The sequence below is a fragment of the Sarcophilus harrisii genome, chromosome 1 (genome assembly GCF_902635505.1).
Source record: "Sarcophilus harrisii chromosome 1, mSarHar1.11, whole genome shotgun sequence".
NCBI lineage: Eukaryota > Metazoa > Chordata > Mammalia > Dasyuromorphia > Dasyuridae > Sarcophilus > Sarcophilus harrisii.
Window position 1 is genome coordinate 201,241,317 of NC_045426.1, and position 19,122 is coordinate 201,260,438.

Below are 19,122 nucleotides of genomic sequence, written 5' to 3' on the forward strand. Positions count from 1 at the left end.
GCATATATCTTGGAAATAAAAAGCTATAATTAAAAAAAAAAAAAAAAAAGAAATTAGTTCTCTGAAAGGGCATCAAGGGTGGGACATACTAGGATTGACTATGATAGTATAAGAAACAAGAGACATTATTAAAAACTCATTTTTAAAAAAACAGATTAATATATTTTTAAAGTTTATAATTTAACACATTTAATATTATTTAATCTTATCATGGAGTGTCTATATTGAAATATAATGGAATACCTCTGAGTCTTAAAAATAGAAAAAGAAAAAAACATGATTCTGCTAGTTTTGTTATAGTTTAAATATTAAAATAAAATTTATCTTAAAAAACCTATGGTTGAGAATCTCAATACTGAGCTCAAAACTACTGAGTGCAATCTTTGGATGTTCCTTTATAATAATTCAATAAGGTATTGATCTATTGCTCTGATTCTCCTCTTCTTCCTCCTACCAGAAATTGGAACTCTGACTTCACCTTGGCTCTGATGGTGAACTTTTGCCTTCATCTCATTTCTAGCCACAATTTCCAAGCCAAGCTGCTTGAACTTCAATCATTTTCCTCATCCTACTAAACTTTCTTCAAACAGAATTTTGAACTCTGTCCCTCGATCCAACTTGAGTTTTAATAGATGGATTTTTCACTATAGCTTGGAAAAATGGTTTCAATTTTTTAAATAAATTATGAGGTAAGATTCTTAATTGAGAAGTTTGGGAGAGGAAGGAGCTATAGAAGTTCTGAGGAAGAATGAAAAGGTGTGAAAAAGACAATGTGATAAGTAGGATAGTGGACTAATTACATATTACAGCCTCATTGTGGTTAAAATAAATTTGTAGTGGACCCAGTCAGCATGGTTTCATGGTTTTCTAGCTTTGTTCATCCACATATTAGTAGGAATGAAGGCAACAGATGGTGGCAGTAATTCAAGACCGAAGCTTGTCACGGTAGGATCAGCAATATAATAGAGGAAAAGTCTCAAAGACAATGTAAACTTGAACTGATCTACCAAGGGGTTAGGATGGGGAAGGGAAAAGAATGTAGCTAGGGCAGGGGTTATAGCCTTGAAAACTGAAGGGTTGAGGAATTCAAGTATGAAGAACAGAGTTTGAGGCTGCCAGTCACAGGAAGATATGGAATGAAAATAAATTGTGATCAGATATGGGAATTTCAGAGTTTGTGTACATGCAATTGGTATATTTATATGTGAGAGCAAGATCAGAGGTATAACAACTTTGTATGTAGCTGACATGGAATGGAGGGGTAGATCATATGGAATTAAGTACATTTCCAGTAAATATTTAAGTAAATTGAAGTACTCTGCTATGAAGGCAGAAGAGACTATGAGTCACTGAACTCATTGAAGAAAAGAGACTTCTAAAAAAGAATAGATCCTACCAAATTCCTACTATATATAAGAATGGTTCTCATGACTAAAGCAAGGAGAAGCAAATGAGAGAGCAAAATCTATAAAACTTTATCACTAATGTATATTGGTGAAAAAATATAAGCAAAATATTAGTAGAACAGTAATATCAATACATCAAGAAGATTGTACATTATGATCAGGCTGCATTATTAATAAAAATACAATCTCTGTATAACACAAGGGAAATTAAAAACTTAATAGCTTTTAATAATAATAAAATAATAAAACTAATTTGATCACATAAATGCAGAAAAAAAGCTTTTCATAAAATATAATACATATTTCTATTAAAAGCACACAAATTTCATGTAAATATTATCTATCTAAAAGCAAAGACAACATGATATATAATGATGCTACACTAGAAACCTTTATTAAAATTAGGAATAAAGCAAGGATGTCTATTAATACCAATATTATTTAACACATTGCTATCAATAAAACTAAGAAATAGAGAACAAGTGTAGATGGAAAGGAAACATAATATCATTTTTTGCCTATTATCTAATGTTTTCCATAGAGAACATTAAAGAAGAGATTATTAAAAATAACTTCAGCAAAGCAGCAAAATATTAAATAAATCAATATAAAATATTACTATTTTTATAGCTCACCAAGGAACTGAGCTGAAAAGAGGGAAGCAGAAATTATTTTTAAATAATTAAATAATGTCCAAAATGAATACCAACTAAATTACATGTAAAAACTAAGTAAACTCAAATGTAAAACCCATTTTGCTAAAATAAAGATAAATTTAAATAAATAGAAAGATATTAATTGATATAGATTGACCTACATCAATATAACAAAAATGGCAAAACTACATAAATTAATTTGTCTATTCATTGTCATGCCAATCACATTTTCAAAGACTTACTTTATAAAACTAGAAAAAAATTCACCTGAAGGAAAAATAAAGATAAAAAATCTCAAGAAAATCATTTTTGAAAGTGAGGAGAAAAGTATCTTACCAGTCCTAAATCTCAAACTATATTACAAAGTAGAAATTATCAATTCTGTGATGTACTAATTAAAAAGTAGAAAAGTTGCTCAGTGAAGCAGTGAGGTACAGTGGATAAATGAAATCAAGGAGACCAACTTCAAATTTGATATCAAATATTTAATTAGCTGTGTAACCCTGAATAATTCTCATAGGTCTGCCTCAGTTTCCTAAATCATAAAGTGGAAATAATAATAGGACTTACAGAGTTGTTGTGAGGCTCAAATGAGATAATATTCATAAAGTATTTAGCACATAGTTGGTATTTAATATAAGCTTTTCCCCTTCAGATTAGGTACACTAGTTAATGTACATAGTAACCCAATTTTTGACAAAACCAAAGACCCTATTTACTGCTATAAAGACTCAGTATTCATTATACACCCCTTCGAAAGCTACAGGCTGTCAAAAAATAAGGTTTATATCAATATTTCATAAATTTGTAATAAGTTCTAAAAGGATATGTGTGCGTGTGTGTAATGATATAATAAACAGATTAGAAGATCAAAGAAGATATCTTTTGCAATTATGACTAGGATAAGATTTCATTACCAAACATGAGATCACCATAATTAAAGTAGACAATGATTAATACCCAAAAAAATGAAACACTTTTGCACAAACAAAATAAATACAGTAGTTAAAGTTTTAATGGAAACAGTTAACTGAGGGAAAACAATCTTTGTTGCTGCTTTCTTTGATAAAGATCTTATAACTAAGATGTATAAGAAGAGCTATTTCTCAGTAGTTAAATGGTCAAAGAAAGAAATCTAAGCTATCAACAGCAATGTGAAAAAAATGATAAAAGAAATCCATGTTAGAAACAACTCAAAGTTTTCACATAAGATTGGCAAAGATTACATAAAAGGAAATTGATAAAGATGCATTTTTAACAATGCTGTGCTAATAATTCTGGAAAACAATTTGTAGCTATGTCCTGAAAGTCAGTGACTCAGTGAAAAAAGAAAAAAGAGGAAAAATCCTATGTGTACAAAAAATTTTACAGCAACTCTTTTTATTGCAGCAAAGTGCTAGAAACAAAGGGGAACTGATCAATTGAGGAATGATTACATAAATTATAGTATGTGTGGAAATAATAATCATGCTATAAGAAATGACAAAAAAGAATTGTTACAGAACTAATGAACTAAAGAAGGGTGAAGTGAGCATAACCGGACAATTTATATAGTAATAACATCAATGATGTCATTGGGAAAGAGGCTTTATCTCTTTCTCAGTGTTAATCTCTATTCACTGGATTATATTATTTCTCATTTTCTAGTCTAATCTGTTTAGTATTATTGCTGGTTACAGCAAGAACAGCACTTGTTGGAAATAAACTGAAGAACATTTCCTTTATGTAATCAGAAATTATCTGTCAGAAGGAAAACTATAAAAGTTTCAAAATTGCTCAGTAAAGTGGTGCACAACTAAGATTCCTGCTACTGAGGTTACTGAGATTGAGCTAGGAGTTGTGAACTGCTGCAGGGCTAAAAGCAGATTGTGTATCTGTTCTAAATCTGGTACCAATATGATGAATAGCTGGGATTGAAAGGAGGGAGTGCAGGGAACAACAAGGCAGCCTAAGGAGGCATGAATTGGCGTGGGTAGGAAAAGAAACAAATCAAAGCTTTTAAGCCAATCAGCACTGGGATCTGGTTCATGAATGGTTGCTGCATTTCTAGCATAGGGAGATACAAGATGGAAAAAGGATGGGAGAATCAGAATTAAGTTAGTTAAAATTATAATTTAACTTATTTGCCTTGCAGAAAGTGATTCTTCTCAGCAGATAAAATGATTCAAATAAAATAATTCCTCCATAATTAAGGCAGATGCCTTACTTCTTTTTGCATAGACTCCAAAGGGTTTTTTGTTGTAAATTAAAATTAATTTTTTTCAGTGTCCTGAAACTCACAAATCACAACATTTTTAAAATAATTGAATAATTGACATATACTATTAAAACAATAGTTGTAACCTATAAATTTCCTTATTGTGAAAGCTGGAAAATGTATAGATCCATCTGTTTCTGATACTTACTTGTAGGGGAAATGTGCACATTTTAAAAGTTTTTCTTTTAATCCCTCAACTCAATAATCCCTTCCCATGATCAAAAGGATAGTTATATTGGCCAGAGTTAATTTTTTTTCTGATTTAAAATTTTTGAATAGTCAATATCTAACATTCCCATTTGATGTTTTGGGCATTTAATGAATGTCATAGCTCAATAGCATTGTTATAGCTAATATTATGTTTATTTTTTCCTGCTTTTATATGTCTTTTGAACCTCACAAAAATATTATTTTCTCAATTTTACAGATGAGAAAATGAAAGCTGAGAGAGGAAGTGACTTTTTAAAGAGTTCACAGGAAGTAAATAGTTGAATCAAATGTTGAGTACTTTAAAATACACTGTCAATCCTCATTTCAGTAGTTAACTGCATAAATCTTCAAGTACCTCTTCTGGGAAAAAAATTATAACATGCATCCACTTCATGCTATACAAAATATGTTAAAATACTCTTGCAAAAGTGTTCCAATTTCATTCTTTCAGTGCTATTACTAACCAAAAAAATTGATAGAATATGTAGCTTTGTGAAACTGCAAAATCTTGTAACTGTTCTGGGATTTATCTACTTTCTAGCAAGTCATCTGGGGCTCAGAAAACACCTGCTTTCTTTAGAAATTATCTACCAGAATGATCTAGATTTCTCGATGGGAGAAATATAGAAATCTAGATTCTAGATATTTTCCAGCTTTTAGGTCATTCTGTACTCTAAATAGCTTCCCACACACCCTCAACTTCACTAACTACTCGGTTTAGTGTTCGAAGTGGAATAAACAAACTCCTCTTTTCAAATATATGTATGTTTATTGAATGTAGATCAACTAAATGAGAATTCAGATCCCTTAGCTAATTTTATCGTTTCCCCTTTAACGTATGGTGTTTAACTGAACGGATGAAATGAATAGAACCATACTCTAAAACCCTAAAGCCAATCAAACGTAGTTTATCAATTCTAGTTTGAGAGCAAGAGCTGGACTTTTGCCCAAATTGCTTGCGAGCCCTATTGTAGAAACCGTGTATGAAAGTTAAAACAAAGAATACAGTCTTTAACCTAGGAGACTGTCGCCTGCGCCTAGGGCACCCCAATCCAATTGCACTTTGGAAACGTGTGCAAGTGGAGACATTCAACTGCAATAACAGATTGGATGAAAGAAAAGAGTAATACAATTGTCCCATCCTGCGCCACCCCCACCCCACAACCCATCAGCAAATCCCCACCCTAGTGGCAGGTGGACAGTGTTGCTATGAAGAAAAAGAATCAATTGTCTAAACTCCAAACTGCCACACGCCAGACCTCCACTATTGTGTGCTTTCAATAGAAATGCAAACGAGCAGCGTGTGCCATCCACAATCTGCTCCACTAAGATTCATTATTTATTCAGGGCTTGTGCGGATTTTGGTAAAGTTTTCATTTCACCCGCAATCCCCATTTATACTTTTAAACGTGCATTGCAAATGCCGATTTCTGTCTTTAAGAATTGTATGTTAACAGCAAATAGGTCTTGTTCAATTTCTGCAGGCTAGAAGCAGTATTTCAAGTTTTGTTTTACTGTTCTTAAAGTGAAATAATCTTGAACGGTAAGATTTAGCGACAATTTTTGTCAAGATCTAATTTTTCTAAAAAGCAGCGATTTCGTCAGCCAAATTAACTTCCTTTTCCTTTTTATGATTTAAAAGAGATTAAATTTTCAGGCTCCAGTCTGCCTAGTAACAACATAACAAAAGCGGCAGATTTCAGGCATTGTAATCCTTCAACCCCCTCCACTCAAACACCTCCTCTCCCTCCTCTCTCCCTCCCCCCACACGTGGCCTTCTGGCACGAGTCGGACAGCCTACAGCCTTATTACCATCACAATACTCCCCTGCCTCAGCCAATCAGTGTAAGGAACTCCACCAGCTGTCTTCTCAGCAGTCAGAAAGAACATAAAGAGGCTCCTGAGGAGACTCCTCTAGCATTTTACTTGGTTACCAAACGTTGCTCTCTCTACCGGGATCCTATCCATTGAGTAAGAAGCAGCCAGAAGCTTCTTCTCTTCTTTGTGGATAACTAATTTTTTTCCCCTTCTCCTACTGAATCATGACTTTGGAAGAAATCCACAGCCAGGAGATGGTTACCGAAAGCACCAATAGGTAATTATCAACTAGCAGATGCTAGAAGGAAAGGAAACCTTTGGATTAAGCTGTAGCCAGGGCATGCTCCTGTAGGACTGGGGAGCAAGTTCTTAGAGCCTGAGCTGGAGTATTCCAACCTATGCTGGAAGGACTGCTCCGTGCTCCGTACTCCTCCTGACCTTTCAAAGTGTTTTCCTTTTGCTGTCTGCAGGATGCAGAACGCTGGAAACTTTTATTCAAATAGCTCTGGTTCTTTCTCCTTTTTAGCAAAAAAAGATTTTTATAGTTTTTGACTGGGCTTGTAGCTACTGCTGTGGACGAGGAAAGAGAAGGTGGCAGAGTTGATTTAAGGAGGCTGTGGGGCAATTTTCCGGTGGAAAAAGGTTGAAGAAAACATCCACAATAGTAGTGTGTTGGGAAGGAAGGATATTTGAGAATCCACACTTTTACTTGCCAGTGTTCGCAGCATCTACCCAACAGACCTAGAGATCTTAACGATATTTCTCTCCTCCTTTCTGGACTTTTTCTCACCCGCATGCCTTCTTGTATTGTCCTCTAGGATGCAGGGCGCCGGGAAAGCATTGAGCGAGCTGCTGTTGTCTGCCCAACGCCAAGGCTGTCTTACTGCAGGCGTATATGAGTCTGCTAAAGTCATGAATGTGTGAGTATCCTATCAAATAGCCCCAAGTTACCGTTTATTATTATTATTATTTATTTTTATTATTAAAGTGTGAAGTGGGAATCATTGCTAGACCATTCAAGCAACATGTAGAAATAGAGGCAGAGACAGTAGAACAACCTCCCCCACACTTCCCCCCCAAAAAAAAAACTCACCCTAAACTGTAATTTCAACGCAAAGTTGTATTCCTTGTTTTGACATTCTGTATCTAATGTTCTTTCTCTTGTAACTTTCCTTTCCCCCTCTATACAGCGATCCAGATAACGTGGCTTTTTGTGTCCTGGGAGCAGATGAGGAAGATGAGGGTGACATTGCTCTGCAAATTCACTTCACTCTCATCCAGGCTTTCTGTTGTGAAAATGACATCGATATTGTTCGAGTCAACAATATTCAGAAGCTGGCAGAGATTTTAGGTGCTCATGAAGATTCTGGGGAACCCCAAGATCTACATTGCATTTTAATTACAGTAAGTATCATTCGATGCTGTTCACTTCTCTCTTACCTAACATCAAAGATAAATTGATGTGATCTGAATATAGTAAAATGCTTGAATATTTCCCTTTTCTTCTTCATTGCAGAATCCCAATGAGAATTCCTGGAAAGATCCAGCTTTAGAAAAACTAAGCTTGTTCTGTGAAGAGAGCCGAAATGTAAATGACTGGGTACCCACTATCACTCTGCCTGAATGAGGAGGATAGTTCAAGGCGCTGGGGGGAGCCTTAAAACCTTTGTTGTCGAATCAACTTGGTTCTACACACCTGGGCTAACCAAACAACCGGTGGCCGATTCTGTAGATTAGCATGGAGGAGAAATCAGAATTGAGCTGCTTGGAATGGCATACAGTGGGCCGTTGCCAAAAGAAGAGAGGAGAGTGAACACACTGTGTCCGTGATTGGTTAATGCCCACCAATAAGCCTTTATAGTGCTTCTGCACTGGAGAAGATGGCTTACCTTGGAGCTGAAAGAATATTGGAAGTTTATAAATCAGATGAAACTGTCTTGATAAGGAGAACAGGTTCAGGAAAGGGGGAAAAAATAGCTACTAGAAGCTGAAACTGAGCTGTTCAGCAAAAAAGGGAGACTGGGTCATGGATCCTTGGACTTAAGTAAAAATTGCGATTAAACAACCTTATTTACTAGGGACTAATGCATTTTTTTCAAAATTGATTATTGCAGTAATCCTAAAAGAAGTGGTGCTCTTGATGAAGCAATGATGGAAGTTTACAATAATAAACTTATTGAAAATGAAGTATCCTATTTGCTTCTTTTGCTTTGGGGAGGTAAAACAAGAATTCCAAAACCATTTCTAGGCAGCATGCTTGTTTGAATCTTCACACTTTACAACTTACTATGGCAACTCAAGCAAACTGTTCCCAGGAGGAACAAAGTTCTTTTCATACTTTTCCCTTTAAGAAATCCAAATATTCTAAAGTAGTAGCTAACTGAAGATAAAAGCAAATAAATTTTTTCCATTCAATTAGATAATTTGACCTTTTGGCTTCTCTCCTCTATTCTTTGCTACAACTGGTTATCACAATGTCTGGCACTGCATACTTAATAAGCTCTGCTTTTGTGGTAGGTGGCCTTTGTATTCTCCTTGAGTGATTTGACAGACTAGTCCCTAAAGAAATTTTTGTGTCATAAAGCAACTATGAACATTTTAAGCACATCCAGCAATAATTACAAAAGCAGCTATATTAAATATTACATTTAATGGCTGCATTTGATATTGCTTTTAATTTTTTTAATTTTGTTTTTAAATTTTTTCAATTAACAGAAGTCTTTTTCTCTCCCACTATTCTGCCTCTTAAAAATGAAAAAAAAAAAAAATTAACAAACCTTAGGGAAATAAAATAAATTCCCACATTGTCCATATGTCCAAAATATATATTTAAGTCTATATCCCATCACTTTCAGGAGGGTGGGTAGCATGCTTTATCATCCTCTGGAGTTCTACTTGGTCATTGTTTTGATCAAAGTTCTTAAGTTTTTTTAAAGTTATTTGTCTTTACAATGTTGGATAACTTCATTGGAGCATGAATTACTCAATATTACTCTTGTCTTCGTAGCTCAACAAAGATTTGACTACTTACATCTGCTATAACTACTTTGAGTTTTCTTCTTCCATACACAATGGGACCATTATTCACAAATTTATTTGCAGTCTTACAAGATCCTTTTTTAAAAGTTACTTTTTAAAAATAATGTGGAAATTGCTTTTGCCTCTGCACTGATATGGAAAACTTGCTACATGAATGCAAATTGGGAATATCTGTGATTTATGTCTTCAAAAAATTTTGTAGTTTTACTGAGAGGGTGACTTGTCTATAGTCATACAGCCAGTTAGATCTTTGAATTCAAATTCCACCTGACTCCAGGGTTGACCTTAGATCTATTCATTTTCTTACAAGATTAAAAAAAATCCCTTAACCAAAAAACATGGTTAAGGAACATTTTGACTAAAATGCAACCTTTATGTTAGGTTAATATTATATTACAAAAATTCACATGCTAATTTCACATAGTCTCATAACATTTAGTGGAGGGTGTTTGGTTTGATTTGTTTTTTTTCTCAGAAAAAAACTCAATTTTTTTATATATATAATACTTTAATTTTCTCCAATTACATGTAAACATTTTTTAAAACATTCATTTTGAGTTCAAAATGTTTCTCCCTCCCTCCTTTTTTCCCTCCCCAAAACATCAAGCAATCTGATCTAGGTTATACATATGCAACCATGTAAACATATTTCTCCATTAATCATGTTATTAAAGAAGCAGCAGAACAAAAAGGAAAAGTCACCTCAAAAAGGAAAAATAGTATGCTTCAATCTGCTTTCAAATTCCAGTAGTTCTTTCTCTATGTGGATGGCATTTTGGAATTGTCTTTGGGTTGTTATATTTCTGAGAAGATTTGAATCAATCAGAGTTGATCATTACACAATATTGCTGTTATTGTGAACAATGTTTTCGTTCTGCTCACTTCACTCAGTAATCAGTTAGGTGCCAATTCTGTCAACATTAAAGGAAATACTAAAGAAATCTTTTGTATCTATAGATCCTTTTCCCTTTTTTATAATTTTTTTGGAATATAGATCTGGTTGTTGAATCAAAAGGTATACACAATTTGGTGCCTTTTGGGCATAGTTCCAAATTGCTCTCTAGAATGCTTGGATCAATTCACAGCTCCACCAACAATGTATTAATGTCCCAGTTTTCCCACATCTCCAACATTTATAATTTTCTTTTTCTGTTATCTTAGCCAATCTAATAGGTATGAGGTGGTACTTTAAGAGTTATTTTAATTTGCATTTCTCTAATCAATGGTGACTTAGAACATTTTATTCCTTTTTGATCTATTCTTTCACAACTCTAACGTGGAAATATGATTTATAGGATAGTACATTTGTAAACTACATTAAACTGCTTGCCATCTTTGGAAGGGGGAAGAAAGGGAAGAAGGGAAAAAAAAATTGGAATTCAAAATCTTTGACATGTAACAAGGGAAAAATAAAATAATGTTTAAAATAAAAATAAAATGAAAAATATGTACACACGTAATAAATATATACAAATGTATATGTGTGTGTGTGTGTGTGTGTGTGTGTGTACATACATATATATGTAAAAGAAAGCTACAGAGGAAAGCACTAGAAAAAAAATAAAACAGCTTGATGAAAGAGGTACAAAATCATAACCAAGCAGCAAGCACTCTAAAAATCAGAATGAGCCAAATAGAAATTGATGACACAAAGAAATGATAAGATTTCAAGAAAACAATTGACTTGTAAAATAAATCAAGGAAAGAGCTTAAGAACTGTAGGATGTACATTTTAGACAAAGAGTAATACTATAAGCAAATTAGAAGAACAAAGGATAATCTACCTCTCAGATTTTTAGAGAAGGAAGGAATTTGTGACTTAAGATAGAGTACATCTTGGAATGTAAAATTGATCATTTTGATTATATTAAGTTAATAAGTTTTTGTACACACAAAACCAATGCAGACAAGATTAGAAGGGAAACAATAAACTGGGGAGAAATTTTCCAAGGGCTCTGATAAAGGTTTCATTTCTAAAATAGAGAATTGACTCAAATGTATAAGAATACAAGCCATTCTCCAATTAATAAATAGTCAAAGAATATGAACAGACAATTTTCAGATGAAGAAATTAAAATCATTTCTAGTCATATGAAAAAATACTCTGAATCACTCTTGGTCAGAGAAATGCAAATTAAGGCAACTCTGATGTATCACTACATACCTCCCAGACTGGCTAAGAAGACAGGAAAAGATAATGAATGTTAGAGGAGATATGGAGAAACTGGGACACTAATACATTGTTGGTGGGGTTGTGAACTGATTCAACTATTCTGGAGAGCAATATACTCAAAGGGCTATCAAACTGTGCATATCTGTGAAATCCAGGTTAGCTCCCTGTTGACCTCAGAATCAGCCAGATACAAGATCAGCAAAAGTCCTTGGTCTTTAGGGGGAGAAGTAAAGGAGATGGATGAAAATTCCATGAGCTCTCCACAACCTCCTCTCTCCTTCTTGTCCACAGCCAAAGTGACCCTGGCTTGTCTTACTCCACCCCCTAATCCCTCTTATAATTATCTGTACTCAACAAAAGATCAGGCCAGCACAGAATAGTGAGAAGGGCCATTTTCCAAGCATATGCTAATAGAGTTATTGTCCAACAGGTAATTAGCCTTAAGTGCTTGGTTGTCTCATTTCAGTGCACATATTCAGAGTTTTACCCCTTTACATCTCCCACTTTCATTTTAGAACACAGGTGGTCACGCCATCCCTGACTTCTCAGAGAGGTGAGAACCCCAAAAAGGAGGTGATCATGCCCCCTCTGACTTCTCAGGGAGGTGAGAACCCCAAAAAGGAGGTGATCATGCCTCCTCTGACTTCTCAAGAAGGGAGGTGAAAAACACTAAGGGGAAGTGGGGAGACAAGCCAGATATTGTTAGCAGGTTTCTTGGACTGAAGGGTTTTACTACAAACAGGTATGCACAAACCCATCAGCATGGGAGGTATTACACAAGCACATAGCAATGAAGCAAAGGCTATTAGTAATGACTCTCTCCACAGTCAGTGCAGGCTCGATGTGTTGTAACAAACATGAATTGTACATATAAGTAGTGATATAACAAACAATATGAATAAACATGGTGTTGTAAAAGATTTCCAGAACTTCTAGAAGGAGATTATGTAAATAACAATTACACGTATGCCTCCTTTAGCAGCCAAGAGATAGTCCAAAACCAATGTATTGTCCATTGCTTCACGTGTTAGGGAATCCAATGATCCCCACAAGTTTTTGAAGTCCTGCAACAGTCTTTTTATGTGTTAGGGAATCCAATGATTCTAGCAAATTTTGAAGTCCACAACAGTCTTATCAGTTCCCAGAAAATTCAATGATTCCTGAGGGTTTTCAAGTCCCACAACAGTCTTATCATGTCTCAGAGAATCCAATGATTCCTGAGGGTTTTCAAGTCCCACAACAGTCTTATCATGTCTCAGAGAATCCAATGATTCCTGAGGGTTTTCAAGCCCCACAACAGTCTTATCATGTCTCAGAGAATCCAATGATTCCTGAGGGTTTTCAAGTCCTACAACAGGCTTATCATGTCTCAGAGAATCCAATGATTCCTGAGGGTTTTGAATTCCAACAATTTTTGATATCCATGAGTCAAACACCATAATTGTCATGCTCTTTCAATGGTGGGCACAGTCAGCAGTGGAACCATCCGATGTTTCTTGGATCTTCTCCTTCGTTTCAAGGGTCTGCTCTGTCTCTCTCTGATGGACAAGGCGAATATGGATTGTTGGCACCCATCTGATTCCTTCTCCACCTGTAGAGATACAAGCAAACCCTCTCCCCCAAGCAGTTAATCTATCTGGTCCCTTCCATTCACTACTCTCTAGATCTCCCACATCACCTGGTAACTATCTAAAGATAGTGAAGCTGCTTGCACTGGACACTGCCCTTCCTGTGGGTTATAAAATCTGTCTGCTGGAGCCAGTGCATCTTTATCAAAAATCAAGAAGTTAATAGTATAAAGAGCTAGATTTAGAAGTTCTCTAGGGTTACTTGTGGCTCCCCCTTTCTTTGTTTTTGGAGGAGCATCTTGATGTCTCTGTTTCTCCTCTCTAGTACTTCCTGTTCTTGACGATTAAAGGGTATGCCAGTGGTGTGTAAAATCTTATACTGTGCACAAAAGTGTGCAAAATATTTAGAAGTATATGCAGGTCCATTATCTGCTTTTATTGCTTGTGGTACACCCATAATTGCAAATGCTTGGATAAGGAATTCAGTGACCACTTGGGCTGTTTCTTTTGCTGCTAGTATTGCAAAAGTGAATCCCAAGAAAGGTGTCTACCACAACATGGATAAAAGACAGGCAACCAAAAGATTTATAATGGGTCACATCCATTTGCCAAATTTCATTGGGTCTCAAACCACGAGAATTCTTCCCTGGAGGGAGTGTAGGAGCATGGAAAGGAAGGCAAGCTGTACAGGCTGTTACTATGCTCCTTGTTTCCTCTCTTGTTATTCCAAATTGCAAATGTAAAGCTCGAGCAGCCTGATGATATTTAGAATGAGATTCTTGGGCTGCCTGAAATAAAGGTCTATTGGCCAACATAGTTAGAAGGCTATTTGCCTTTGAATTGCCATCAAAAATAGGACCTGGAAGTCCACTATGAGAGTAGACATGCAAGATATAAATGTTACCTGAATGCTTTCTCACTTGCTCTTGAAGTTCCTTAGAGAACTGATATATATTGGAAGCTACAAATTTTATTTGGGCTGTGGCAATTCTTTGTACCACACCTACTGAAGAGGCTGAATCAAATATTATATTTATATCTCCTGGATAATATAAAGTGGACTGAAAAGGAGTTCTGACTACTCTCTTTATAGTTAAGTCACGAGGATATACAGCACAAATATTATGTTTGGATGCATCTGTAAAGATAGTTGGTCCTTTAAGAAGAACTTTAGAAACCTTTTCTTCAAGAATCCATCACCAATTATGGAATAGTCTGGTTATCTTTAATGGAGACCCGTGTGTAAAATTTGGAGCCATGGCTAATAAAATTTGCCACTTTGGGAGGTTTCACAGCATACATTAATTTGTGCATTAGTATAAAAAGTGTATATCTTGTCAGGTCTTATCCCAGATAATTGTACTGTCACTTAATGGCCTTTAATAAAATTCTAGCAACAAGCACTGGGTAAGGAGTAAGGCTTTGTTCTGGTGGTGCTGGAAGGTTCACCCACTCTATCATACTGTCTCCTTGATGAAGGACTGCTATGGTGCCTCCTTAGCAAAAACTGATATTTCCAAGGATTTTTGAGTGACTCAACCACATTGGATAAAGCCAGTTCAACTTCTCTCAAAGCCTCTTGAACTTCTTTTGTAAGTTGGCATGGTGAGTTTAAAGCACTGTTTCCCCTTAAAATGTCATATAATGGTTGCACTTGATAGGTAGTCAAGCCTAACACTGGATGCATCCATTGGATATCTTTTATCAGTTTCTGAAAGTCATTTAAGGTGTTTAGCTTCTCTGTTCTTAAGGAAAGGTTTTGTACTGGAAGCACCTGAAGATATACTTTATATCCTAAATATTGAAAAGGAGCATGTCTTTGAATTTTTTCTGGAGCTATATGCAATCTGTAGTTCCTTAGTGTCTGTAGGGTCTTTTGTAGACATGCTTCTAACATTTGTTCCTCAGGTGCACATCCCAATATATCATCCATGTAATATAAAACATTACTTTTGGAAATGCTTTTCTTACTGGAGTAAGAGCAGCAGCAACACACATTTGACACATAGTAGGACTGTTTTTCATTCCCTGCGGCAAAATTGTCCATTCATATCTTTTATAAGGCTCAACTAAGTTAATGCTGGGCACTGAAAAGGCAAATCTTTTCATATCCTCCTTATCTAGAGGGATAGAATAGAAATAATCCTTAATGTCTATAACCCAAAGAGGCTATTCTCTAGGCAATTGAGTAGGAGTTGGAAGTCCAGGTTGAAGAGTTCCCATAGTTTCCATCTGTTCTTTTACCTTTCTTAAATCAGTCAACATCATCTATTTTCTAGATTTTTTTCTTACAACAAATACTGGGGAATTCCAAGGACTTAGAGAAGGTTCTAAGTGTCCTTGGTCAAGTTGCTCCTATACTATATCTAATAAGACCTGAATTTTATGACTAGCTAAAGACCACTGTTCTATATACACTGGTGTATCAGTTTTCCATTGAATAGGAACAGATGAGAGTGTTGGCAGGCCTTCAATAGCAGCCCTGCCTAAAAAACTGAATTACTCATTTGTAGTCCTAACTGTTGTAAAATGTCTCTTCCCCACAGCTTGATGGGGATTTTTTCAACTATAAAAGTAGTAAAAACTCCTGTTTTGCCTTCAAAAGTTTATCTCAAAGGAGTAGCACTAACTTCAGCTGCTATTGATCCTCCTATGTCAGACATGTAGGTTTCTGACTTGATCTTTGGCAAGTGACTGAGCCAGTTGACACCTCTGATGACTGTAAGATCTGCACCTATGTCTACCAATCCTTCTAATTGTATGCCATTTATATAGATAGTGAGCATAGTCAGTCAGCTGTCATAGCTGCTGTTCTGTATGTTCCTGGATTTTGTTGCTTGGAGTCAGAATCTGGGCAACTATCACCAGATTGCCTATTAGGCGTTTGTATCAGTAAACCTGTTGCTACTACTTCTCCTGGTTGATAAGTCACACATTGTTTACCTGTATTAGTGACTGGGATATTATCTACACATTCCCCAGTTTCCCACATCAGTGTATGGATGGACACTGTTTTGTAAGCACTCTCAGGAAGTTAAATTGTCAAGCCTACTGTGCCTGGAGGCAAGGAATCCATAGGCTGGAGAGGAACAGATTCCACCTCTCCAAGGGGTATCTCAGTTGTCCCAGCTACATACAACTCTATTCTCCCCAATTGTAATCCCCTTCTCCCATCAGGTTGCTTCCTGGCTGATTGATCATGTCTGGGTATTAGGAATTAGAATTAAATTCATGAAATATCTTAGTTTCTTCCCAATTAAATGTAAAAATGTTTTTAAAAAAAAAAAAAAAAAACTTGAGTTCCTATGCTCAAAAAGTTATCAAAGTGTGCATACCCTTTGATCCAGCAGTGTTTCTACTGGGCTTATACCCCTAGAGAAGGGAAAGGGACCGGTATGTGCCAAAATGTTTGTGGCAGCCCTGTTTGTAGTGGCTAGAAGCTGGAAAATGAATGGATGCCCATCAATTGGAGAATGGTTGAGTAAATTGTGATATATGAATGTTATGGAATATTATTGTTCTGTAAGAAATGACCAGCAGGATTGAATACAGAGAGGATTGGTGAGATTTACATGAATTGATGCTAAATGAAATGAGTAGAACCTGGAGATCATTATATACCTCAACAATGATACTGTATGAGGATATATTCTGATGGAAGTGGATTTCTTTGACAAAGAGAAGATCTAACTCAGTTTCAATTGATCAAGGATGGACAGAAGCAGCTACACCCAAAGAAAGAACACTGGGAAATGAATGTAAACTGCTTGCATTTTTGTTTGTCTTCCCAGGTTATTTTTACGTTCTGAATCCAATTCTCCCTGTGCAACAAGAAAACTGTTCAGTTCTGTACAATATATTGTATCTAGGATACACTGTGACATATTTAACTTGTATAGGACTGCTTGCCATCTGGGGGAGGGGGTGAAGGGAGGAAGGGGAAAAGTTGGAACAGAAGTGAGTGCAAGAGATAATGTAAAAAATATTACCCAGGCATGGGCTCTGTCAATAAAAAGTTATAATAATAAAAATAAATAAATAAATAAAAGAAGTGAGGGGTCAGACTGTAGGGTTGCCTTCTGTTGGAGGCCCATGAGTTGAGTCTGCTAATGCAGTCATATTGGCAGAGCATACTGGGTATTTCTTAAGACCATAGAGGTCACCTTCCTCTCACTGACATTCTTTGATGTGATTCCAGAACATTCTGGGAGTACTCTCACTATATTACTGTTTCCCTATCTTTCCAAATGTATTACAAAAATAAAATAAAATAAAATAAAAAGGCACAGATTTAACTGTAGGTAGAATGTCATTTTCATAATACACTATCTACCTTTTCAGTGTTTTCTCTTTCAAATTTCTGTCTTCACCCTGTTTCCTTTGTACATTTAGAAAGAAGTCTTTTACTTATCTCTCTGCTTTTACTCTCTTAGTGTTGCTGTACCTACTTGTTGGATTTATTCACTCTACAATTCTGTTGTTTGGAGTGTTTGAAAAACAATCTCTTCAATTCTGCTTTCATTGCCAAAAATGTCTCAAAATATCCTTTATTATTGAAGTTCATCTTTCATCCTGTACAGTTTAACTCAGATTTGCAGGATAGGTCATCCAGGGCTGCATTCTGACTTCAATGCTTTTCATAACATAGTCCTTGCCCAATTCCCCTTCTTTGCTGTCCTTGGATGAACTTACATTAGTTAGAATATTATTACCATAAATCAATACCCGTCCTAGGTAAGCTTTTCTGTATGCACTTTGGGTAACCACATGGGGAGTTCCAGCAAGATTTTAGGACTTCTCCATGTTAGCAAATTCTCCTTGTAACTTCAAAATTTAGCATCCTTGTCTTGATTTGCTGGGTCGCTGAGTCTTACAGGGTGTTTGCCTGCCCACTGAGTGTGTAAATCTCATCAAAATGGGCTTGAAGATTTGGATTGAAGACTGTCTGAGCCTGAATTCTTTCAGATGCAATGTCATGACACATACCTGATATTTCAACACTTTTCCCTGTGTTCCTCAGTTCTCTGGTTCAGCAACAGCAATTTAGGTCGTTGTAGTGCTGGTATTTCCAGGTTGCAGTCCCTGTTTGTACAAAGGCTTTTTAATTTGATGTAATCAAAATTTTCTATTTTGTGATCAGTAATGGTCTCTAGTTCATCTTTGGTCACAAATTTCTTCCTCCTCCATAAGTCTGAGAGATAAAATATCCTATGTTCCTCTAATTTATTTATAATCTTGTTCTTTATACCTAAATCATGGACCCATTTTGATCTTATCTTGGTATACGGTGTTAAGTGTGAGTTTATCTTTCTTTTTATTCATAAGCTTCTATTCTTCTTTGAGTGTGAAGTCTTTTCAGGTATTCCTGACTTTAAGAAAGAAGATGGAAAGAGACAAACTATATTTCTGGAAAAGACTTTGGGAAGACATGGGAAAACTGGTCTGTCTCTCAGGGATTTTCCATTGGGTAAAATCAGTTTAGCCCATATTGTAGGGCATATTGGCATATGTATAATTTCTTCCACCACAGAAGAGCCAAAAAAGAGTAGTGTTCTTGTTTCGAATATGCAGTTTTAGATACCTATGGGCCATTCAATTCAAAATATTCAAAAAATGATGTGAGACTGAAATTTAGGAAAGGGTTAAAACTAAATATAAACATCTTAGAATCATATGTGATAGACATAATAGATAGATTCCTGAGAACTGATAAGATCATTAAGTGAGATTATATAGAGGGAGAAAAGAAGGTTAAGGACAGACCTTTGGAGAATGTTGTTGGGCATGACCTGGGTGAAAATCCATCAAAGGAAACTGAAGTAATAGGTAGGAGAACCATGAGAGAGTAGTATCATAAAAAATCTGTTGAGGAGACCATATCCAGAAAATGACAAAAATTAGTGTCATATGTTACAGAGGTTAAGAAGAATGAAGATAATAGAAAGGTCATCACTTTTGGCAGTTAAGAGATCACTGATAACTTTTGAAAGATCAG

The 19,122-nt window shown here is 35.6% G+C and overlaps 1 protein-coding gene across 1 annotated transcript; it reads left to right on the forward strand.

Moving 5' to 3' along the window:
- The first annotated feature begins 6,408 nt into the window (after nucleotides 1-6,408).
- Nucleotides 6,409-8,523, forward strand: GADD45G (growth arrest and DNA damage inducible gamma). Its single transcript, XM_003762842.2, has 4 exons — nucleotides 6,409-6,624; nucleotides 7,166-7,267; nucleotides 7,538-7,751; nucleotides 7,864-8,523. The coding sequence occupies exons 1-4, from the start codon at nucleotides 6,572-6,574 to the stop codon at nucleotides 7,972-7,974; spliced, it is 480 nt and encodes a 159-aa protein (XP_003762890.1). The 5' UTR covers nucleotides 6,409-6,571; the 3' UTR covers nucleotides 7,975-8,523.
- The last annotated feature ends 10,599 nt before the right edge of the window (nucleotides 8,524-19,122 follow it).

Excerpts from the sequence above, each read along its gene's own strand:
- GADD45G (XM_003762842.2), top strand. The coding sequence starts at position 6,572 with ATGACTTTGGAAGAAATCCACAGCCAGGAGATGGTTACCGAAAGCACC. Across the intron at positions 6,625-7,165 it reads GTTACCGAAAGCACCAATAG|GATGCAGGGCGCCGGGAAAG; the intron begins GTAATTATCAAC and ends ATTGTCCTCTAG. Across the intron at positions 7,268-7,537 it reads TCTGCTAAAGTCATGAATGT|CGATCCAGATAACGTGGCTT; the intron begins GTGAGTATCCTA and ends CCCTCTATACAG.